Source organism: Chiloscyllium punctatum, chromosome 7, assembly GCF_047496795.1.
Source record: "Chiloscyllium punctatum isolate Juve2018m chromosome 7, sChiPun1.3, whole genome shotgun sequence".
Taxonomy (NCBI): Eukaryota; Metazoa; Chordata; class Chondrichthyes; order Orectolobiformes; family Hemiscylliidae; genus Chiloscyllium; species Chiloscyllium punctatum.
In genome coordinates, this window is record NC_092745.1 from 121,754,932 (window position 1) to 121,780,555 (window position 25,624).

The window sequence follows — 25,624 nt, forward strand, 5'->3', positions numbered from 1 at the left end:
GATTTCAGGTCCAGCAACCCTTCTTCAGGTTCCGAAACATGAAGTCATGTTTATCTGCTGAAGTTCTCCAGCAATTTCTCTTTTAGTCTCAATCAACTAATCCCTCCATCCATCATTGTGTTTCCCTATCGATGCATATTTCCATTTGGGATCCTTGTTGATGTATATATTAAAAGAGGCAGTTAGATGCACATTGTTGTTATTGGTGATAGCAGTATGGAAACTACTACTACTTTTCAGAAAACTTTCTCTGTGAGAGTCTACTTCAAATGGTAATGTTGCTGTAAGGCCATTTTTCAAGAGTTTCTTATTAATGGTGTCAGCCTCTCTAAGAAAACAGCATTCTGATTGCAAGAGATATTGTTTATTAAAGAAAAGAACAGAAATAATATTTTTAAAAATCAATTATACAGAATGGAAGAGCGTGTAGAATTGCCTAAGTTGCAAAAAATAAGATACAAAGATGGGTGATAACCAAAGCTTATGTCCCCTGGGCTGTGTCAGTCAGACCGTTTCAGTTTAAACAGAGAAACACAGAAAACAGGAGCAGGAGTTGAATATTCATCCCTTCCAGCGTACTCCACCGTTCAATGTGATCACAGCTGAACATCCCACTCATTACCTGTTCCCACTTTGTCCCTATACTCTCTAGCCATGAGAACTCTATTTAATTCCCTGAAAACATTCAATGTTTTGATCAAAACTGCTTTCTTTAATAGAGAATTCCACAGGCTGACCATGCTCTGGGTGAAGGAATTTCTCTTTATTCCAGTCCTAAATGGCCTACTCTGTATCTCTGGACTGTGACCCTTGTTCTGAACTCCCTAGTTGTCAGGAACATCCTTCCTGCATTTACCCAGGTAGCTTCTAATCTCTTCCAAGCCAATAATGAGGAAAGGTGCACCACAACATTGGTAGGAAAGCTGTGAAATCCTTGGAAAATAGCATGAATATTGGAGATATACCATGGACATTCATGGACTACAACCCCTTAGCACCAAATCTTTATAACATACAGTGTAATCTGATTAAGTGTTTGAATAATTAGACCAATTAATTGCATGCTCCCTGCTCATTCCTCCAGCAAGGATATTAAACGAATACAAAAGTTCTCCCCTTGCATTTTTTCTGAACCAGGTAATTGACAATCCCAATGATCAAACACACCAGAATTGCAACAACAATCGCAATCCAAATCACCTTCCATACACTACTGCCTTTTGGGTGCTCAACCAGAGGTGCAGGTACAAAGACATAAACCTTGGCCACATTAGACATTTCAGATGACTGTTCCTGTTTATCGTAGGCGCAGAGAGCGAAGTAGAGCGTTGTCCCATTTTGCAGTTCCGTGTTTTCGGGAACAAATGTGAATGTTTCCCTTGAGCCAAATGGACGTGGATTCAAGTTGGTGAGGTTAACCACGGCAGCTGCTGTGAAGTTGTCCCGTAGCTGGAGGAGGTGATAGCTCATTCTCATCTCATAGCGGAACGCTGTGAAAAGGAGAAATGAAAGAAGAGAGAGAAGAAATTAATGTGTTCACATCTAAACTAAACAAGGGTCACTTCCTAAACTGAGATAAAGGGTGGAACCTGGCTTAAACAAGAGGGTCTTGGTATGTGGCAGGAGAGCAGGCCACACTCTTAAGCTACTCAGGCATGTGACAGGCCTGTGGTGAGCCTGGATTGGGGAATGATTTTTAGGATGATGGGGTGCGGTGAGCTGGAAAAGATCCATCTACCAACAGCTGCCGTCCAATTCATCCTTGTTCCTCAGTGCCATTGGGGAACCATTAGCTGCTGCTGGCACTGCATACACCTGAGGGCGAATGAAGGACCCAGGTAAGTGATGGCAGGAAGTGGGTTGCTGGATGTTGGGTTGTTGGGTGGGGGAACTGTGAGGTTCTACATCAAGCTGGGGGAGTGTGGGGTGCAATGGGGGAGGGGTGGCTGCCAGTGGACAGCACCCCCCTCCATCATAACCCCTTAATGCTGTGTCATTTCCGTATCATTGAAATACAGAAATTCTCTAGAAAGCTCCAAGCATGTACGCTAGGCTTTGCTTCCTGTGCCCTCTGCAATGGGGTCCCTCCTCCACCACTGGATTAATACTAGCAGCAGCAGAATGTAGTTGTAAGTGGGTACTGCCCATTTAAGGGGCTCAAACAGTAGAATACCATCCATGGGGAGCTTTACCATTCATGGGAAAACAGCAAATTGTTACATCATAACACAAACATCACAATTTATTGATCAAAGCAGAACACAAGCAGCCAATGTCACATACTAATTCCACCATTTCACCAAGACTTGACTTAGTTCCTCTCTTCTTCTGGTGAGTGCATTTCATCTGTATAGAATACCTCCACTGTTTATCAGCATTCACCAACAATCTGCTCAATTCAGTCCCACAAAGGAAATATCTATATAAGTAGGGTCAAATTTAAATGCAGATTATAGGGTTTAAAGCAGGATTCTTGGCAGTGTGGAGGAGCAGAGAGGCCTTGGGATCCATGTCCACAAATCTCTCAAAGTTGCCACCCAAGTTGATAGGGTTGTTAAAGCATATGGTGTATTGGTTTTCATTAGCAGGGAGACTCAGTTTAACAGCCTTGAGGTTATGCTGCAGTTCTATAAAGCCCTGGTTAGACCACACTTGGAATATTGTGTTCAGTTCTGGTCGCCTCATTATAGGAAGAATGTGGAAGCTTTAGAGAGGGTGCAAAGGAGATTTACCAGGATGCTGTCTGGACTGGAGGGCATGTCCTATGAAGAAAGGTTGAGGGATCTAAGGTTTTTCTCATTGGAGCAAAGAACAATGAGAGGTGACTTGATAGAGGTGTTCAAGATGATGAGAGGCATAGATAAAGTGGATAGCCAGAGATATTTTCCCAGGGTGGATATGGCTACCACATGGGGACATAATTTTAAGGTGATTGGAGGAAAGTTCAGGGGAGATGTCAGAGGTAGGTTCTTCACACAGAGAGTGGTGGGTGCATGGAATGCACCGTCAGCAGTGGTAGTAGAGTCAGATATATTTAGGGACATTTAAATGACTTTTGGTTAGGCAAATGGTTGATAGTAAAATGTAGGGCATATTGGTTAGTTTGATCTTAGCGTAGGATAAAAGGTCAGCACATCAAGCGTCAAAGGGTCTGTAGTGTGCTGTATTGTTCTATGTTCTAAGCGGCCAATGTTTAACAACAATTACCTGCTCCCTCATCATAATCCTCTCCTGGTGCAGTCCATTCCAATACAACTTTATTTTGAGCTAATGCTGCTTGTAGGTCTGTGATTTTACACGGTGGAATGTCAACATTGAGTGTTCCTTCAGCAACTGAAATGGCTCCTCCTGATTTGACCCTGTTGAAATCTCCTATGTCAGCCTCAAGATCATCCAAATTGACTGAAGGTCTTGGTGGATTTGTTTGAATAATGCCTACATGAAAAGGAAGACATTTATATCCTAATTAGACCGAGACCACAAAGTCTGAAGTAGCACAAGTCTTTTTAGAATATCCTTCATGAAACATTAACTCTGTTTCTCTCTACGCAGATGTGGCCAGCGCAGCTGTATTTCACTTGCATCATCGCTTTTTATTCCAAAGATTGAACACCTTCTCACTGATGAAATTTGGCTTCATCTCAATCCGAAATGGTCAACAACATATCATCAATGATCCATACTTTTAGATTTCCTGAGCAGGGGAACTATGTCCCCAGCACCAATACTCTCAAGCACCCTGATTTGATGCATAGTAATCCCCTTAACAATTAAGCCTATATTTTAAACATTCAACCCCTCATTCAGGCTCTGAATGGCTTTGGGGCAGTGTCTGCACCCAGATGTCTGCAAGTAAACCTACCAGGGTTTGCAAGATAGCCTGCCCATATGGTGGGGTGTTCTGCCTACTTTTGGGTTAACACTAGTAGTGGTGGGGCATGGATTTACCAGGCTGGAGGTAGGAAGATGGTAATAGTCAGCCCAATTGGCTCCCTCCCACCTGTGTAGATACCCTCCTGGCATTTTGGCAATTAAATTAAAACACTGTTTAAAAAGATATGCAATAATAGAAGGCAATATTATCAAAGCAAGGCAGGAGTCAATAATTATCAGTTGTATCTCCCCTCACCTCTTGTCCATCATAAGAGGTATGGACAGGATGAATGCACTCAGTCTTTTTCCCAGAGTTGGGGAATAAAGGACTGGAGGACATCAGTTTAAGGTTAGAGGGGAAAGAATAAAAGGGAACGTGAGGGGCAACTTTTTTACACAGAGGTTGGTACCCATATGGAATGAGCTGCCAGTGGAAGTGGTTAAGGTGGGTACATTAACAACATTTAAAAGGCTTTTTAAAAATTTATTGGATGAGGGCATCACTGGCCAGGGCAGCACTTATTATCCATCCCTAATTTCGCAGAGGGCAGTTAAGAGTCAATCTCATTGCCGTTGGTCTGGAGTCACATGTAGGCCAGACAAGGATGGCAGCTCCCTTCCCTGAAGGACATTAGTGAACCAGATGGAGTTTTCCAACAATTGACAATGAACGCACAGTTGCCATTAGATCCTTACTTCCAGATTTTACTGAGCTTAGATTACATCATCTGCCGTGGCTGGATTTGAACCTGAGTCCCCAGAACATTAACTGAGTCTCTGGATTAACAATCGAATGATAAAATCACTGGGCCATTGCCTCCCCATGCCATTTGGCCAAATACATGGATTGGGAAGGAAAGGGCCAAGTGCAGGGAATTAGCGTGGATGGACATTTTGGTCAGCATGGATAGTTTGGGATGAAAGGCCTATCTCTGTGCTGTAGGACTCTATGACTCTGTAACATCTTTATTTCACTTTTCATGGGCTGTAAAGGCTGGGAGAACCTCCTGCAATGAATGCTACAAAACTTTAAGCATTATGTGAAGAACCTTTCCAATCATAGATAGCATTCAAAGGATATGGAGAGCTCACAACTCAATGATTTACCGCGACATAAAGCATACACCATTGCCATGGCACCCCTGCACATTCTGCTTTGCTGTTGCCAAATGTTATTACCATTTTCTGTGTATCCCGGTATGTAAAAGGAATATCCTCCTGTTCGGATTGCTGTTTTTGTCTTCCCTTCCTCTCCCTGCACACGTACTTTAAAGTTGTATCTTCCATATCCAGAATACTTAGAGAAATACTTTGTGTAAATACCATCATTTTTGACAATGTCAGCATCTAAAGGCAAGGAAAGGGTAAGTAGCTGCAGACTGAGTGAAACATGGAATAATTGCACTGTATTTGGATTGGCACTGATATCACTGATGACAAGTACAAAGTCAAATTGATCCGGGAATTCTAAGTTCAAATGCTTTGTGAATTGTTATAAATGTAACATATTGTTTTTTTTTACATTGTTTATTGTTTAAAAATAAACTTTGGGGGTTAAAAATTGATTTTGTGCTGCTTTTCAGGCACTGTGATTTATGAGCTGCTTATTCCGAGTAGATAGGAAACATTAACTTTCCGCTGCCATCGCATGTACATGGTAGAAACTAATGTTCCCTGCGTTGCTGACTGCCACTGTGTTCAAGAGTGTATTGAGCAGGGAAAAGGTGCTGAAGCCAGCCTTCTGTGGTGGAGGTGCAGAGGAGGAGAGACACCATGGATCTTGAGGGAATGGAGCCATGAGATCCTCAAGACCCATCCTCAGACAGGAGTAGGAGCAGGTGGCCAAGAAAGTCAATGCCTATTGTCTGAATCTGAAGAACAGGCAGCAGTTCTTTTTTTAATATATTCACTGCTAGGATGTGGGTGTCACTGGCTAGGCCAGCATTTATTGCCTGCCCCTAGTTTCACATGAGAAGATGACGGTGAGCTGCCTTCTTCAATTACACAACATCCATGTGCTAAAGATAGACCTGCAATGTCATTGGGGGGGGGGGGGGGGGGGGTGGGGGGGGGGTGAAATTCCAGGATTTTGACCCAGTGACAGTGAAGGAACGATGATATATTTCCAATTCAGGATGGTGAGTGGCTTGGAGGGGAACTTGCAGGGGGTGGTGTTCCCATGTATCTGCTGCCCTCGTCCATAGTTTGGAAGGTGCTGTCTCAGGATCTTTGGTGAATTTTTGCAATGTATCTTTTAGATAGTTCACACTGCTTTTATTAATTGCCAGTGGTGGAGGGAATGGATGTTTGTGGACAAGGTGCCAATCAAGTAGGGATTGCTTTGTCCTGAATGGTGATGAATGTTGTTTAACATGGAGAAGCATTGAGCCAACAGTCAAGGGCTGGGGATTGGGGGGTTGGTATGCAGCAAATTGGAAGCAGCTTTTCTTGCCCATGTTTTACCTGATGTCATGAGCACTGATGGGGTCCGGAGTCAATGTGCTTAATGCACATATTCCCTGTGACCACTGCTGTTGAGTGCAGGAGCAGTCAACAGGTCCATGAGAAGTTACTTTGCAATATATTCTATGCTCTCAAAGTTATAATTACATTCATCTAAATTTCAGGTACTGACAGTTGTAAATACATATTCTACTTTATTGAGCCACATCATCAATCTTACTCAGGCCATTATCACAAAGTTGTTGTTCGATTGTAGGGCCAGTGGGTCGTTCAATAATAACTGTCACATTTGCGAACAGGACAGGTGAGAATCCTTGACTGACTTGTGCGTAAATTGTCCTATGACCATCCAAATCCTTTTCACTGATGTACACATGGACCGTCACCGGGGGAGCTTTCTCATCTGCTGCTCGGGATGTCACTGAGATAGTTATAACCTGTCCAATGCCAGAATTCCGGATACCATAATTCCAATGTCCTGTCTGGAATTCAAATATTTATTTTCAATGGCTGGATAAATAAGACCTCTTGCAAGATCTCAGAGCTTTCTCTAACTTTGTCTTAAGAATATCTGCTCAAATTTATCTAAGACAGTTTTTCTTTGAGTATAAATGATACAGGTTGATTTAATGGTGTGTTTATGGCGAGTAGAGGATTTTGTTGCCTCCATTGGAAACATCCAGACAAGGGGCATAACTCTAAGATTAGCAATTCTGGTCTCCCTCCGATCAGAAAGATTTTGTGAAACTTGAAAGGGTTCAGGAAAATGTTGCCAGGGTTGGAGGGTTTGAGCTATAGGAACAGGCTGAATAGGATGGGGCCAATTTCCCTGGAGCATGGGAAGCTGAGGGGTCACCTTATAGAGGTCTATGAAATCATGAGGGCCATGGATTGGGTAAATAGATAAGGTCTTTTCCCTGGAGTGGGGAAGTAGAGAATTAGAGGGCATAGGTTTAGGGTGAGAGATGAAAAATGTAAAAGCGACCGAAGGTGCAACTTTTTCACACAGAGGGTAATGTGTATGGAATGAGCTGCCAGAGGAAGTAATGTAGGCTGAATCAATTACAACATTTAAAAGGGTATATGAATAGGAAGGGTTTAGAGGAATATGGGCCATCCGCTGACAAAGGGGACTAGATTCGTTTAGCATATCTGGTTGGCATGGATAAGTTGGACTGAAGGGTCTGTTTCCATGCTGTACCATCTCTATGACTCGATGACTCTGTTATGGATCAATTGGAAAGGGCTGAAGCTAGGAAGCACACAAGGACTAACTGAAATTTAGAATTTTGATTTGCTGCTTAAATATTAAATATTTCTACATTGAGACCAATGACTATTGAAAGGCAAATATGTCAAGGGGTTTAGTACCAAACTGAGTACATTGATTTAAGATACAAATCAGCCATGGTCTCACTGAATGACAGAAGTCATTTAAGGGACTGACTTGTCTTTCTTACATGACATTGAGGCACCATTGATCAAACTGTGTAAACTCAGGAACAGAAGAATTAAGAACATCAACTCTACCCTGTCTTTTGACCAGATCACGGATGATCTTCTACCTCAATGGCATTGACCTGCACTATCTCCATATCTCTTAATGTCTTCAACATCTGGAAATTTACCAATCTCTGTCTTTAGCATAGCACTTTTGAGTGTTTAATACTCTTTACTTGAAAATGTGTCAGCAAAATAGAGGTGAACTCAGGATTATCCTCGCTTATGATGCCTCCATGGGTTCCCAAGGCTCTCAATGGCATTGAATGACCCTAATGCCCATGTCCTCACCAATGCATTAGAAGCTGTACCATGCAGAAGTGATACATTTCAAATTGTAACATAGCCATTTTGTTTCATTCCATTTGTACTGTGTACTCAACTGGCTAATGGCAGAGATCATGTAAAAGACTGCTCTGTATAACAGACTCATGTAGAAATAGAGGATGGTTGATAGTAAACAAGCTGCTTTCTAATAACTTTACTGGAAAACATGATTAAAAGTGATACAATGTACACTGCAGACAATGAAGAATTGAAGGAGATGTTTTGATCCCTACCTGTGCAGTTCCAGGAATGTTCAGACGGGCCGTATGTGTTGTACTATCAATCTTAAAGTCATTGCTGTTATATATCTTTCCACTGGGGTCATAAACAAAAATATTTGGTGCCTGCTTCTCCCATGTAATGACAAAAAATGTGTCATTCCCAACGGTCTTGTCGATGAAAACTGTTCCGTTCAACCAACTGTCTTCTTCAACCTTCGTTCCAGAATTTTCAAGCTGGGACCAAAGAAATGGATCTATTGAATCTAACATTAAGTTAACACACGGATAATGAGAAAGCCACTATCTGAGGAAAAACAGACCTGAATTGACTGTTGACCAATGTCACCATTTCCAGATACTATTGAAGAGAAGGCATCGCTTAATCCAGTTGCATCCACTTTATCAGTGGCTGCAAACTGTCGACCCCCTAGAGAATGGAGAGGGTAAGAAAGTTATAAACATGGATCAAATACATGGTCAATGGGCAATGCCAATTGAGACCGAAATGAAGAAGGAGGCATCAGGGATTTCTGCAATGTGACAGTAACTGCCCAAATTGTTTGGAATAAAACTATTGAATATGTGAACATTGATATTCATCCTGTCAGATTAGCAGCTGTAATGTGCGTGGAGTTGAGAGAGGAAGAATTAAAATGCCAGTGGTCGGCACCATGTTCCCATTGCCTGCATTATTAGTAAGTAGCTTGGAGAAGCAAGTATAGGAAAAAGTGTGGACTGCAAATGCTGGAGAGTCAGAGTCAAGAGTGTGGTGCTGGATCAGGCAGAATCCGTGGCGCAGGAGGGTTGACATTTCAGGCATAAGCCCTTCATCAGCTTATGCTTGAAATGTTGACTCTCCTACTCTTCGGATGCTGCCTGACCAGCTGTGCTTTTCCAGTGTCACACATAATTTCCTGTGAGCTATGCTTGTGGATAGCACCAGGAATGAAGTACAACAACTTCCTGTCGGAGTCTGCCCAGTAATTGGAATGCTCTCACTCCAAATTCCTTTGTCCAGTATTTTCACTGAGGGGCCACCCAATTCATTTTAAACCTGTTAACCCTTCCACCACAATAAAAGTTGGGAGCAGAACTCAAAATAACAAGGCTTGAAGTTGCATTTGTCTCCCAAGAATTCATGAGAACTCTTTGTGTCCTTATTACCTGTCAGTGTTGACATCTGTTCCAGCTCTGCAGCTGCATCTGGTCCTAATGCTATCGTGTGGATAACTGCACCACTTCGTTCCACCTCCGAGAAACAACTGCTTATCCCACTGTCCTCCCCATCAGTCAGCAAAACGATTTCACCACCATTTGTAGCACCGTCATCATCACCAAGTACCTGCAAAGCCGTTAAGTTATTGTCAACGTGGGAAAACTGAAAAGTAAATGAGTTACTAAAGTTTGCTGAAGCATTTCAGTTTCTACCTGAAAACCAGTCTGGACTCCTGCGCAGATATTTGTCCCCCCATTAGCTGTTGTAGGTAGCAATTGGACAAGTTGATTCCTCACACCTTCATTATCAATCACTTTCAAATGTGATTGAATAGTTGCAGCACTGTTAAAAGTGACGATTCCAACTTGTGATTTTGCTTCAATGATCTGAAGTAAGAATATCTCAGCTGCTTGTCGGAGTCTGTTAATACGATTCTCCTATCGAATTAAAAAAAGACAATGTAACATGCAATTCACTGCCTTTTAACTGATTTATTTATAAATTAATTTTCATAAATCTTACTTTAAATGTAATTTAAAGTTAGTATTAAGCAGTCTCCTTTGCCCGAGATAGTTTCACAGTTTTTTTTCTGTTGATTGTTTTGGCTGCATTAATTTAAGCAAATGTTTCCTTTTTACACATGGGATGTGGGTGTCATTGGTAACAGCAGTATTTATTGCCCATCTCTAATTGCCTTTGCGCTGAACGAATTGCTGGGCATTTCAAGGATAGTTAAAGTCAACTACAGTCTCTGAGACTGGAGTTACATGTACGTCAGTGAACATTGACAGATTTCCTTCTCTCAAGGGCATAAGTGAGTCCATTGCTTATTTACGACAATGATTGCCATTTGACTGGCTCTTGAGTCCCTATTTTTTCATCAAGTTTTAATTTCTTCCAAAGCAGGATTTTTTAAAGAATTCATTTTTGTGGGATGTTAGCGTCATTGGCTGGGCTAACACTTACTGCCCCTTCCCAGTTGCCTTTGAGAAGATGGTGATGGTGAGTTGCCTTCTTGAACCACTGTGGGTTAACCCACAGTGCCTTGAGTGAGGGAATTCCAGGATTTTGACCCAGTCACAATGAAGGAATTGCAATATATTTCCAAGTCAGGTGAGTGGTTTGGAGAGGAATTTGAAGGTGGTGCTATTTCCATATACCTGCTGCCATTATCCTTCCAAATGGAAGTGGGTTTGGAAGGTACTGTCTGAGGATCTTTGGTTGAATTTTTGCACTGCATCTTGCTACTTCGTGTCAGTGGTGGAGGGAGTGGATGCTTATGGATGTAGTGCCAATCAAGCATCCTGTATTATCCCGAATGGTGTAGAGCTTCTTGAGTGTTGTTGGGGCTGCACACTTCCAGGCAAGTGGGGAGTATTACATCACACTCCTGACTTGTGTCTTGTAGGTGATGGACAGTCTTTGGGCGGGGTAGGGGGGGTTTTCTCAGAGGGTGAGTTACTCATCACATATTCCTAGCTTCTGACCTGCTTTATATTCACTGTGTTTATATAGTAAGTCCAGTGAGTTTCTCATCAGTGGTAGCCCCAGGATATTGTTAGGAGTCTTTTACAGGCCTCCTAATAGTCCTAGAATCGTTGAAGAAAGGATTGCGAAGATGATTCAGGAGAAGAGTGACAGTAATAGGGTGATTGTTATGGGAGACTTTAACTTTCCTGATATTGATTGGGAAAGCTATAGCTCAAGTTCGTTAGATGGGTCAGTGTTTGTGCAATGTGTGCAGGAGAGTTTCCTGACACAATATGTAGATAAGCCAACAAGAGGTGAGGCCATACTGGATTTGGTTCTGGGTAACGAACCAGGCCAGGTATTAGAACTAGGGGTAGGTGAGCACTTTGGGGACAGTGACCACAATTCGGTGATTTTTACTCTAGTGATGGAGAGGGATAAGTGTGTACTACAGGGCAAGAGTTATAGCTGGGGGCAGGGAAATTATGATGCGTTGAGGCATGACTTAGGATGTGTGGATTGGAAAAGTAGATTCCAAGGCAAGAGCGTAATTGATATGTGGAACTTGTTCAAGGAGCAACTATTGAGTGTCGTTGATAAGTACGTACCTATCAGCAGGGAGGAAAGGGTTGTGTGAGGGAGCCGTGGTTTAATAAGGAGTTGGAATCCCTTGTTAAATGGAAGAGGGCGGCCTTTGTAAAGATGAGGCGTGAAGGTTCAATAGGGGCAATTGAGAGTTATAAGGTAGCCCGGAAGGACCTGAAGAGAGAGCTAAGAGCAGCAAGGAGGGGACATGAAAGGTCCTTAGTTGGTAGGATTAGGGAAAACCCTAAGGCTTTCTATAGGTATGTTAGGAATAAAAGAATGACTAGGGAAGGAATAGGTCCAATCAAGGATAGTAATGGGAAGTTGCGTGTGGAGGCTGAAGAGATTGGGGAGGCGCTGAATGAATACTTTTGTCAGTATTCACTCAGGAACAGGACATTGTTGTCGATATGAATACTGAGGCACGAATAAGTAGAATGGATGGCTTTGAGATATGTAGAGAAGAGGTGTTGGAAATTCTGGCAAGGGTGAAAATAGATAAGTCCCCTGGGCCTGATGGCATTTATCCTAGGATTCTCTGGGAAGCAAGGGAGGAGATTGCAGAGCCATTGGCCTTGATTTTTGTGTCCTCTTTGTCGACAGGAGTAGTGCCAGAGGACTGGAGGCTAGCAAACGTGGTTCCCTTGTTCAAGAAGGGGAGTAGGGATAATCCTAGTAACTATAGGCCAGTGAGTCTCACTTCTGTTGTGGGCAAAGTCTTAGAGAGAATTGTAAGGGATAGGATTTATGCACATCTGGATAAGAATAATGTGATCAAGGATAGTCAGCATGGTTTTGTGAAGGGCAGGTTGTGCCTCACAAACCTTATTGAATTCTTTGAGAAGGTGACTAAGGAGGTAGATGAGGGGAAAGCGGTAGATGTGGTATATATGGATTTTAGTAAGGCGTTTGATAAGGTCCCCCATGGTAGGCTACTGCAGAAAATACAGAGATATGGCATTGAGGGTGAGTTGGAGGTTTGGATTAGGAATTGGCTCTCTGGAAGAAGACAGAGGGTAGTAGTTGATGGCAAAGGTTCATCTTGGAGTGCCGTCACTAGCGGTGTTCCGCAAGGATCTGTTTTGGGACCATTGCTGTTTGTCATTTTTATAAATGACCTGGAGGAAGGGTTAGAAGGTTGGGTGAGCAAGTTTGCGGATGATACGAAAGTCGGAGGAGTTGTAGACAGTGTGGAAGGATATGGCAGGTTACAGCGGGATATAGAGAAGCTGCAGAGCTGGGCAGAAAGGTGGCAAATGGAGTTCAATGTAGCTAAGTGTGAAGTGATTCACTTTGGTAAGAGTAATAAAAAGATGCATTACTGGGCTAATGGTAGACTACTTGGTAGTGTGGAAGAGCAGAGGGATCTTGGTGTCCATGTACACAGATCTCTGAAAGTTGCCACCCAGGTAAATAGTGCAGTGAAGAAGGCATATGGCGTACTGGCTTTTATTGGTAGAGGAATTGAATTCCAGAGTCCTGAGGTCATGCTGCAGTTGTATAAGACTCTGGTGCGGCCGCATCTGGAATATTGTGTGCAGTTTTGGTCGCCATACTACAGGAAGGATGTGGAGGCACTGGAACGGGTGCAGAGGAAGTTTACCAGGATGTTGCCTGGTATGGTAGGAAAATCCTATGAGGAAAGGCTGAGGCACTTGGGGTTGTTTTCATTGGAGAAAAGAAGGTTTAGGGGTGATTTGATAGAGGTGTACAAGATGATTAGGGGGTTAGATAGGGTTGACAGTGAGAACCTTTTTCCACGTATGGAGTCAGCTATTACAAGGGGGCATAGCTTTAAATTAAGGGGGGGTAGATATAGGACTGATGTTAGGGGTAGGTTCTTCACTCAGCGAGTCGTAAGTTCATGGAATGCCCTGCCAGTAGCAGTAGTGGACTCTCCCTCTTTATGGGTATTTAAGCGGGCATTCGATAGGTATATGGATGATAGTGGGTTAGTGTAGGTTAGGTGGGCTTTGATCGGCGCAACATCGAGGGCTGAAGGGCCTGTACTGCGCTGTATTCTTCTATGTTCTACGTTCTATTGTCAGTGGGGGATTCAGCAATGGTAACAACATTGAATGTCATGAGGAAATGTTTAGATTGTGTCGTATTGGTGTTGGTCACAGTCTGGCATTTGCGTGGTCCAAATGTTACTTGCCATTTGGCAGCCTAAGCCTGGACGTTGTTCAGATCTTGTTGCATTTCAACGTGGACTGCTTCTGTATCTGAAGAGTCGCAAATGGTGCTGAGCATATGGTGAACATTGTGCAATCATTGGCGAACATCCTCACCTTCTGACCTTATGATGGAAGCAAGACCATTGATGAAGCAGCTGACGATGGTTGGGACTGGGTCACCAATTTGAGGAACTCCTGGAGAGATGTCCTGGAGCTGAGGCGACTGACTTCCAACAACACCAACAACCTTCCTATAAGCCAGGTATGACTTCAACTGCCACAGAGTTTGCCTCCACATTCCCATTGATTTGAGTTTAATGAGGGCTTCTTGATGCCACACTAGTTCAAATACAGCTTTGATGTCAAAACTTGCCACTCTCACCTCACCCCTAGATTTCAACTCTTTTGTCCATGTTTGAACCAAACCTGTAAGGAGGTGAGGAGCTGAGTGATACTGTTGGAACAGACACTGGGCATCACTAAGCAGGTTATTGCTGAGCAGGTGCTGCTTGATAGCACTATTGATGACCCTTTCTATCACTTGACTGATGATCGAGAGTGGACCGATGGGGTGGTAATTGGTGAGATTGGATTTGTCTTGCCTTTTATGTGCAGGACATAAATGGAATATTTTTCACATTGTTGGATCAATGCCAGTGTTGGAACTGTGCTAGAAGAGCTTGGCTAAGGGAGCGGCAATTACTGGAGCACAGGAATTCAGTACTATTGCAGGAATGTTGTCAGGGCCCATAGCATTTGAAGTATCCAGTGTCTCCAACCATTTTTTCAAATCACGTGGAGTGAATGGAATTGGCTGAACACTGCTATCTGTGATGCTGGGGACCACTGGAGGAGGCTGAGATGGATGATCCACTCAACTCTCTCGCGGAAGCTTGCTTTAATCTTACCTTTTGCACTGATGTGTTGGGGTCTTACATCATTAAGGATGGGGATATTTGTGGAGCCTCCTCACCCCATGAGTTGTTTAATTGCCCACTACCATTAATGACTGGTTGTGGCAGGACTGCAGAGCTTTGGTCTGATCCATTGGCTGTGGGATTATTTAGCTCTGTCTATCACTTGTTGTTCAATGTTTATGGTATACAAGTAGTCCTGTTTGATAGTTTAACCAGGTTGACACCGCTTTATATGCCTGGGGCTGCTCCTGGCATGCCCTCCTGCAAACTCCACTGAACCAGAGTTTATCACCTGGCTTGAGTTCAGTTGGGGATACAGAGTTATAGAGTCATATAGCTGTACAGCGTGGAAACAGACCCATCCACCCAACTTGTCCATGCTGACCCAGATCATCCCAAATTAATCTAATCCCATTTGTCAGGATTTGGCCCACATCCCTCTAAACTCTTCTTTATTTATATGCCTGTCCAAATGTCTTTTTAATGTTGCAATTGTACATGCCTTCTCCACTTCTTTTGGCAGCTCATTCCATACAGGCAGCATCCTCTGCATGAAAACATTGCCCCTTAGGTCCCTTATAACTTTCCTCTCTTACCTTAACCCTATGTCCTCTAGTTTTGGATTCCACTACCCCAGGGAAAAGACCTTGGTTATTCACTCAATTTCTGCCCCTCATGATTTCATAAACTTTTATAAGATCACCCCTCAACCTCTGACGCTCTAGGGAAAGCAGCCCCAGTCAATTCAGCCTCTCCCTATAGCTCAAACCATCCAATCCTGGCAACATCCTTGTAAATATTTTTTGAATCCTTTCAAGTTTTACAACGTCCTTTCTTTAGCACGAATCCAGAATTGCACACAATATTCCAAAAGTGACCTAACCAACATCCTGTCCAGCTACAACATGACCCCCCCCAACAGCTACAATCAATGTACTGACCCATAAAGGCAAGCATACCATACACCTTCTTCACTATCCCATCTACCTGTGACTGTCACACTCCAAGGTCTCTTTGTTCAACCACACTCCCCAGGACCTTACCATTAAATGTACAAATCCTGCCCTTATTTGCTTTTCCAAAATGCAGCACCTCACATTAATCTCAATTAAACTACATCTTCCACTCCTTGGCTTGTTGGTCAGTCTGATCAAGATCCCATTGTACTCTGAGGTAACCTTCTTTGCTGTCCATTACACCTCCAATTTTGCAAACGTACTAATCATCCTCCTATGTTCACATTCAAATCATTTATAGAAATGACAAGAAGCAGTGGATCCAGCACTGATCCTTGTGGCACACTTCTGGGCACAGGCCTCAAGTCTGAAATGCAACCCTATCGCACAACCCTCTGTCTTCAACCTCTGAGCCAGTTCTTTATCCAAATGGTTAGTCCTCCCTCTATTCTGAGTGATCTAACCTTGCTAACCAGTCTACCATGAGAAACCTTGTCAAATGTCTTACTGAAGTCCATATAGATTGTGTCCACTGCTCTGCCCTTATCAATCCTCTTCGATGCATCTTCAAAAAAACAGATGATTTCCGTTGCACAAAGGCATGTTGACTATCCCTAATCATTCCTTGACTTTCCAAATACATGGAAATCCTGTCCTTCAGAATGCCCTCCAACAACTTGCTCACCACTGATGTTAGGCTCACCGGTTCACAGTTCCCTGGTATTTCCTTACCACATATCTTAAATAGTAGCATCTTGTTAGCCATCCTCTAGTCTTGTGGCACCTCACCTATGCTGAGACATGAGGTTGCGAGTTGTGCTGGAGACAATTCTGCTGCTATTGATGGTAACAGTGCCTCATGAATCCCTTGTCATGAGTTGGTAGACCTGTCCAAAATCTAGGAGAAAGTAAGGACTGCATTCCTGATGCATTCATTCCTGATGAAGGACCTATGCCCAGTCAATTCTCCTGCTCCTCGGATGCTGCCTGACCTGCTGTGCTTTTCTAGCAACACACTATCTGTCTGAAATCTGTTGCATTCAGCACAGTGTTAGTGCCATGCAACATGATGGAGGTTATTCTCAATGTGAAGTTGGGACTTTGTCTCCACAAGGATCATGAAGTGCTCACTCTTACTGATTCAGTAATGAACAGATGCACCTGCAGCTAGCAGATTGGTAAAATTGAGGTCAAGTTGTTGGATCCCTCATCACTGCTGCTGATACAATCTAGCAGCTATGTCCTTTCAGATCCAACCAGTTCAAATCAGTACTGCTGCTGCCAAGCCACTCTTGGTGGTGGACAGAGAAATCCCTCACCCAGAGTACATTTTGTGTCCTTGCCATTCCCAATGCTTCCTCCAATTGTTGTTCAACATGTAGGAGTATCAACTCATCAGCCGATGGAGGGTGGTATGCAGTGATCAGCAGAAGGTTTCCTTGCCTATGTTTAATCTGAAGCCATGAGACCTCATGGGGTCTGGAGTCTATGCTGAGAACTCCCAGGGCAACCCCTTCTGGACTGTGTACCCACTATGCCACCACCGCTGCTGGGTCTGTCCTGTCAGTGATACAGGACACATCCAGGGAGGGGGATGGTGATGTCTGGGACATAGTCTGTAAGGTAAGATTCCATGAGGATGACTATGTCAGGCTGTTGCTTGATTAACCTTCAAGATACGTCTCTCAATTTGGCACTAGCCCCAGATGTTAGTGAGGAGGACTTTGTAGGGTCAGCTGGGCTGTTTCTGCCATTGTCCTTTCCAGTGCCTAGGTCGATGCTTGGTGATCCATTTGGTTTTGTTTCTTTAAGACTTTGTAGTGATTGATACAACTGAATTGCTCAGCCATTTCAGAGCACAATTGAGATTCAACATACCTCTGTGTGTCTGACCAGTGATGATGGTAGATTTGTTTACCTGAAGGACATTAGTGAACCAGATGGGTTTTTCAGACAATTGACAATGGATTCATGGTCATCAGGAGATTTTTAATTCCAGGTTTTATTTGTGAGTGTTTGCCCTGGTCCCCAGAACATTTGTTGAATTTCTGCATTAATAGTCTAATGAAACGGGAGCCATGCCATTGCCTTCCCCTTTGAAGGCATGTCTCCGGACGTTAGCATGGTTTTCTACATTAATACCCTGACATTGCCACTGTGCCAATGCCTGCTCTAAAATGCAGTGTTCTATCAAACTCCTGATATGTGCTTTGCAGATGACAGAGAGATCTGGGAGTAAGGAGATGAGATACCTGTTTCAGAATATCCAGCTTCTGACCTCCTCTAGTTTGCTGTGCGAAGGCACACAACAGCCCAAACCTGTGTATAAGTTCATACTTGCTGTGAAATAAATTTTATGAAAGGTCTTACCGAGTCCATGCTCCCAGAGACATCAAGGACTAAGCACACCACACGGTGTTTGGCCTGTAGCAGTGTAAAGGTCGGTATCACTGAACCACTGTAGGGTGAGGGATTGTTTCTGAAATCTTCCGACTTGCTGATTACATCCCAAGTGCTCCTGAAGTTGCACATTTTGTTTTGCATGTTCGGTGCGTCAGGATTGTGAGTCTTATCGTCACAGAATTCAGTCACCTGGATGTTTTAGAAAAAAAGATGCAACAGGTTAAAGGGGCTGCAGATAGATTGGGGGTGGGGATGGATTATTTTTACCTTCCATTCCCAGGAAGAATACTGTTGGAGATAGTCACCCACCCGTTGTGAAGACCACAGGGTCGATATTGCATTGAATCTCTCGGATATCACACAGATGTCTAACAAGAAGGTATCCACAATGTAAGTTTACAACTACCCTCAGTGTTAAAAATGTATCCCTCATTTGCTGATAACATTACGATACCTGCTTTAAACAAGAAAAAGACATAACTGTGAATTGCTTCAATATTGAATGTTGCATCCTGCTCTTCTCCAGTCAATGCTGTTAATGTATCTGATATGCTCAAGACACCAAACTGTACATTATCATCAATCTCACAGGCTTGGCTCAGTGTAGCCTGCAGGAGGAAGCTGGAGATGTGGAAAATCCTGCTCAGTGCTATCACTCCAATGAAGAGTATATACTTCCATCTGTAGTAGAAAAGGGAGAGTGTTGCTCAGGAATTGAGGGGATGACACTGTGCCTCAGTGGTTAACACAGCTGTCTCATACACCAGAGACCTGAGCTCAATTTCAGCCTTGGGTAACTGACTGTGTGAAGTTTGCATGTTATCCATGTATCTGTGTGGGTTTTGTCCAGGTGCTTTGGTTTTCTCCCACAGTCCAGAGGTGCACAGGCTGTCACAGGGTTAGGGTGGGATGCACTATGGAGGGTTTTTGCAAGCCCGATGGGCTGAACGGTGTCTTTCCACACTGTCAGGATTTTATGAAATTGCAGGTCTCCATCAAAGTGAAACTCTCCCAGAGCACTGCTGCCAGTACAATGACTTCAGTTGGCTGGACAGCAGATTTATGACACAGAGGTGATAGCAATAAAGTTCGATTCCTGCACTGGTTGAGGTTTCCATGAAGGACTGTCCTTGTCAACCTTTTCCCTCACCTGAGCTGTGGTGTCTGTCTGGTTAAGGCATCACACGTTGCCTCAATCCAATGGGAGAGCAGTCTTGGTCTGGTAGGACAATGGAGACTTCATTTTACTTTTATATTAATTATTACAGTACAGATATCTCTGGAAGGATCTCATTGACTATGACAGGGACATGGTGATTCACCTTCTTAAATCACAGCAGTGTTAATTGTCTGTACCCTTTGTAACGTTAGTGAATTGCAGTGATTAGATTCCCTACAGTATGGAAACAGGCCGTTTGGCCCAACAAGTCCACAACAACCCTCCGAAGAGTAACCCACCCAGATCCATTCCTCTGCCCTATATTTACCCTTGACTAATGCACCTAACACTATGAGTAATTTAGCATGGCCAATTCACCTGACCTGCACATAGAACATAGAACATAGAAGAATACAGCGCAGTACAGGCCCTTCGGCCCTCGATGTTGCGCCGATCAAAGCCCACCTAACCTACACTAACCCACTATCCTCCATATACCTATCCAATGCCCGCTTAAATACCCATAAAGAGGGAGAGTCCACTACTGCTACTGGCAGGGCATTCCATGAACTTACGACTCGCTGAGTGAAGAACCTACCCCTAACATCAGTCCTATATCTAGCCCCCCTTAATTTAAAGCTATGCCCCCTTGTAATAGCTGACTCCATACGTGGAAAAAGGTTCTCACTGTCAACCCTATCTAACCCCCTAATCATCTTGTACACCTCTATCAAATCACCCCTAAACCTTCTTTTCTCCAATGAAAACAACCCCAAGTGCCTCAGCCTTTCCTCATAGGATTTTCCTACCATACCAGGCAACATCCTGGTAAACTTCCTCTGCACCCATTCCAGTGCCTCCACATCCTTCCTATAGTATGGCGACCAAAACTGCACACAATATTCCAGATGCGGCCGCACCAGAGTCTTATACAACTGCAGCATGACCTCAGGACTCCGGAACTCAATTCCTCTACCAATAAAAGCCAGTACGCCATATGCCTTCTTCACTGCACTATTTACCTGGGTGGCAACTTTCAGAGATCTGTGTACATGGACACCAAGATCCCTCTGCTCTTCCACACTACCAAGTAGTCTACCATTAGCCCAGTAATGCATCTTTTTATTACTCTTACCAAAGTGAATCACTTCACACTTAGCTACATTGAACTCCATTTGCCACCTTTCTGCCCAGCTCTGCAGCTTCTCTATATCCCGCTGTAATCTGCCATATCCTTCCTCACTGTCTACAACTCCTCCAACTTTCGTATCATCCGCAAACTTGCTCACCCAACCTTCTAACCCTTCCTCCAGGTCATTTATAAAAATGACAAACAGCAATGGTCCCAAAACAGATCCTTGCAGAACACCGCTAGTGACGGCACTCCAAGATGAACCTTTGCCATCAACTACTACCCTCTGTCTTCTTCCAGAGAGCCAATTCCTAATCCAAACCTCCAACTCACCCTCAATGCCATATCTCTGTATTTTCTGCAGTAGCCTACCATGGGGGACCTTATCAAACGCCTTACTAAAATCCATATATACCACATCTACCGCTTTCCCCTCATCTACCTCCTTAGTCACCTTCTCAAAGAATTCAATAAGGTTTGTGAGGCACGACCTGCCCTTCACAAAACCATGCTGACTATCCTTGATCACATCATTCTTATCCAGATGTGCATAAATCCTATCCCTTACAATTCTCTCTAAGACTTTGCCCACAACAGAAGTGAGACTCACTGGCCTATAGTTACTAGGATTATCCCTACTCCCCTTCTTGAACAAGGGAACCACGTTTGCTAGCCTCCAGTCCTCTGGCACTACTCCTGTCGACAAAGAGGACACAAAAATCAAGGCCAATGGCTCTGCAATCTCCTCCCTTGCTTCCCAGAGAATCCTAGGATAAATGCCATCAGGCCCAGGGGACTTATCTATTTTCACCCTTGCCAGAATTTCCAACATCTTCTCTACATATCTCAAAGCCATATATTCTACTTATGCGTGCCTCAGTATTCATATCGACAACAATGTCCTGTTCCTGAGTGAATACTGATGAAAAGTATTCATTCAGTGCCTCCCCAATCTCTTCAGCCTCCACACGCAACTTCCCATTACTATCCTTGATTGGACCTATTCCTTCCCTAGTCATTCTTTTATTCCTAACATACCTATAGAAAGCCTTAGGGTTTTCCCTAATCCTACCAACTAAGGACCTTTCATGTCCCCTCCTTGCTGCTCTTAGCTCTTTGGATTGTGGGAGGAAACTGGAGCACCCATGCAGATGCGGGGAGAATGTGCAAACTCCATACTCTGAGACTATCCAGCCTCTAACCAGCTTGTCCAGAATTAACGTGGCTTGATCAATTCTGTAGAAAAGCCATATTGGATTGAAGCATGAACTCAATTTCTCTTTACAGATGCTGCCAGACCTGCTGAATCTCTCCAACACTTTCTGTTTTATTTATATGGCTAGTCTTCAGGAACCTTCAGGAATTCAGCAATGGTAATGCAAGGAGAGGTAGTTAGATTCTCTCTTATTGGAAATGATCATTGACTTTGGGGAGTCAAAATGTGAGACTATCCAACAAGAGGAAAATACCACAGATGCTGGAAATCTGAAAAACATGAAAATCTGAAGCAAGGAATGAAATTAATGTCTCAGTTCAATGAAATTTTATCAGAAGCATTCTGAGACTATCCAGCCTCTAACTAGCTTGTCCAGAATTAATGTGGCTTGATCAGTTCTGTAGAAGAGTCATATTGGATCAAAGCATTAACTCCATTTCTCTTTACAGATGCTGCCAGGCATTTGAATCACAAAAATATGACTTGCTACATTTCAGGCCAATTGTGGATGCGATCCAGGGTTAACTGTCTGCATTACGGACTGCATAGTTAGCTAAGGAATAATGAATTGAGTGGAACACAGTACAATCATCCTCACTTCTGTCTTTATAGCTGAAGGAAGGTTATTGATGGGCAGCTAAGGATAGTTGGTCCAAGAATACTATTCTGAGGAGATCTTGCAGGGGTGATCTGGGAAACAAGAGTGTTAGCAATATTAGAGAAACATTACTCCCAGTAACTTTACTTACACTTGACAGTGCCTGGATGAACATTATTGATGAGGATACAATCTGGTTTATATCTGGATGAAATTTACAATCCCTTTTCGGCAGACCTGACTTGGGATCTGTCTCACACGCTGAAAAGGAGCCGTTTTTGTGTTCAGCAGCCCGTCCTCTAATCTCTTTTGAACATCTGGAGTAAAAATGATCCAAGATAATTCCTTGATTCCAAGTAACATTTCAACAATGCGAGATCACTGAATAAGGTTTAAACTTACAACATTTTGTCCATACCATTAGTACCTTTCACCCATCATTTCCATGCTGACTCAGAAAGGTTATAAACAACCACTTTCCTCAGGAAATCAATTTTTCCTTTTCACACTTAGTCCTTTAAAACTTTTTCCACCTCAATTCAATGGCCCCTCAGTTCCCTCTTTGCAAGGAAAAGAACCCTGGTCTATCCAATCTTTACTCATTCTTCATTCTGCAGCCTATTATCACTGGACTGTTTATCCAAGGATCCAAATAATGTTCTGTGGACCTGGGTTCAAATTCTGTCATGGCAGATGGTGGATTTTCAACTCAGTTAGAAAAAGTCTAATGCTGGCCATGAAAAACCCACCTGGTTCACTGATGCCCTTAGGGAAGGAAACTGCCATCCTCACTTTGTCTGATCAACTTGTGACTCCAGACCCATAGCAATAAGGTTGAATCTTCACTGTCCTCTGGGCAATAAATGCCAGTGACACCCACACTCCATGAACAAATTTAAAAACTCTCCTTTGTACCCCCTTTAGTGCATACCATACAGTTACCAGAACCGTTTTGATACGTCCCACTGAGGTAACACACTGGAAACCAAGCTCCACTGTTACCAGAGTCATCTCAACAGTTAAAGTTCAAGATTTTAAAAAGTAGTCAAAGTTCCCCAATCTGCCTGTCTTTTAGATCCAGATTGACAAAATACATGGACCAGATATTTGAATTTAAAATGGAAGCCACCAATTTAAGAATTGCAATTTATTGCAAATAAATAGATTCAACTACAAATAAACAATATAATTATTTGACACATAACTCTACCTGTTAAAACTCTAACCTATTTATAAAATTCCCACCACACATATATACACAGATAGACACAAAGAAAAGGGTATTGTGGGTGGAGAGAAAGCCTAGGAAGGCCCACAGGCTTTGCTCAGGTGATCATTTTGAATACTGCTGCTTTGTCTTCCTCCCCTCAGCATTTTCACGAATTTACTGTTTCATGTTTACAAAGTTCTCTTCCTTTTTAATTAAAAGTCACAGCTTACAGTGATTAATGAGGGGCAGTGAATTGGCTATCTTCAGGCTTGAGATGCTTTTTCCTGCAGATCAAAAATACAGCTCCTTTCCTCCCAGAGTACTGATTGTGTCTGACCGGAACATTCTCGTCCCTAAGTTGTGCAGCTATCTGGGAACCAGTCACATTGATGTGGACAGGCAGATGGCCTTTATCATCAACACCTGGTCACTTATCCATGCAACAATCAGCTGAATCTTCACTCATACACAGCACTCCCCAGCTCAAGATCATCTGTACTTAGACTTGCCCTGCCACATGCACAAATGATTGAGTAAATATTCCTTATAATGAGTGTCAGGTAATTTGCTTTTAAATACGCACAGCAATCCCTTCGATAACTTTGGTTTTTAAGCCAATCATTTTTCCATTTTCAATCACAGACAAAAATACAGAACAATAAAAAGACATGTTCTTTACTGTATACAATATAAAGGCTGTTATCTAACTAGTATTTTGTGTGCTTCCAGCATAAACCTCTCTGCTGTCATAGTCCGTGCTTGTGTTAATAAAGGAATGTATCTGTATGCCTCCTAAATCACCATATCCAACTGCACTTTTTTAAAATCTTATTGGAGTATGCGCTCTAATGCTACCCTTTTCTCCTACACTTCTTAGTAATCTGCGAGTTGAATCTTCTTGTTTTCACCATGCTCAGCCCTATAAATGCATTAGCTCTCTGTTCTCGGGATTGAATTTAATTTGTCACTTTTCAACCCACCTGATTAATCCATTTATATTTCCTGCTATCTGCAGTTTTCTTGTTTGGCATTAAACATGTGGCCTTATTTTGATACCAAGTAGAAATATCTTAATAATAACCATTATATTTAAGTCTGATTTTTTTAATATATTATACATATATCATCATATGTAGGAGACCTGGTACACACCATTGAAAACAGGCTTCCAGTCCCAAAGATATCCTTAGATCTTTATTCTTCATTACCTACCATTGAGCTAATTTTGCTTTCAACATTTTACTTGTTCGGAGATCCCACATGCACTTTTAGTTTTCTAACAAGTCTTTCACGTGAGATTTTGCAAAAAGCCTTGCAAAAAGCCCCTGGAGACCACAGCAAATGCTCCATAAATCCTCCATGTTAATTGTTCAACAATTGAACCAAGTTCATGAGACTCAACCTTCCCTGAACAAACACCACCTGACCATCCTTGATTAATATGTGCCTTTTTAAATGATGATTTATGCTGTTCCTTGGAATGTGTTTCAATAATTTTCTCACCAACAAGATGAGACCCGTTCAGTTTGAAAAGCTAAGGCTGAAATTCCTTTAGTCGAGACTGTCATAGGGCATAATCTGAGAACTAGAACCATTCAGTAAAGATGTCAGGAAGCATTTCTACACACAAAGGGTGGTGGATTTTTGGAACTCTCTTCTGCAAACAGCAGTGCAAGCTGTATCAGTTGATAATTTAAAATTTGAGATTGTTAATTTTATGTTAAACAAAGGTATCAATGGAGTTAGGCCACCAATCAGTCATGACCTCATTGAATGGTGGAATAAGCTCAAGGGGCTGAATGGGTTTTTCCTGTTCCAATGTTTCTATGTTCCTATATTAGGTACGTAGGCAGGATTTTATCACTTTTGATGACAGATACACTGGTCTGATCCTGCTCATAACATTTAACATTTACAAACTGTCTGGCAACTTGCTGATTTACATCTTATGGAGCAGATTACAAGAACATTGTGAGCTATATAGAAAACACAGGAGACATTTTTCAGTGAGCAGAATACTACAATCAGTGTTGTCCTACCTCGTTGCTTCACTGGTTCCATTAAATAAATAGAAAGGCACCCGTTCATTATATTCATCGAAAACTCCCCACTGAAGATGAGCCCATTCATGAACAAATACTCTATCTGTAGAAACAAGAGCACTTTTTGTTAAAATAATGCAATCAATGCTTACATTCTCT

At 42.7% G+C, this 25,624-nt stretch overlaps 1 protein-coding gene across 1 annotated transcript in view; it reads right to left on the minus strand.

Annotated features, from left to right (window-relative positions):
- Positions 1-414: 414 nt before the first annotated feature.
- Positions 415-25,624, minus strand: part of LOC140480104 (calcium-activated chloride channel regulator 3A-1-like) — a 40,092-nt gene continuing 14,882 nt past the window's right edge. The window contains exons 4-14 of the mRNA XM_072574748.1: positions 25,463-25,568; positions 22,365-22,530; positions 18,076-18,297; positions 9,813-10,037; positions 9,549-9,726; positions 8,705-8,811; positions 8,397-8,618; positions 6,557-6,818; positions 5,053-5,220; positions 3,208-3,435; positions 415-1,490 (exon numbers count right to left, since the gene is read on the minus strand). Coding sequence (XP_072430849.1) covers positions 1,093-1,490; positions 3,208-3,435; positions 5,053-5,220; positions 6,557-6,818; positions 8,397-8,618; positions 8,705-8,811; positions 9,549-9,726; positions 9,813-10,037; positions 18,076-18,297; positions 22,365-22,530; positions 25,463-25,568 — 2,282 coding nt within the window. The 3' untranslated portion in view covers positions 415-1,092. The remainder of the gene's footprint in view (positions 1,491-3,207; positions 3,436-5,052; positions 5,221-6,556; positions 6,819-8,396; positions 8,619-8,704; positions 8,812-9,548; positions 9,727-9,812; positions 10,038-18,075; positions 18,298-22,364; positions 22,531-25,462; positions 25,569-25,624) is intronic.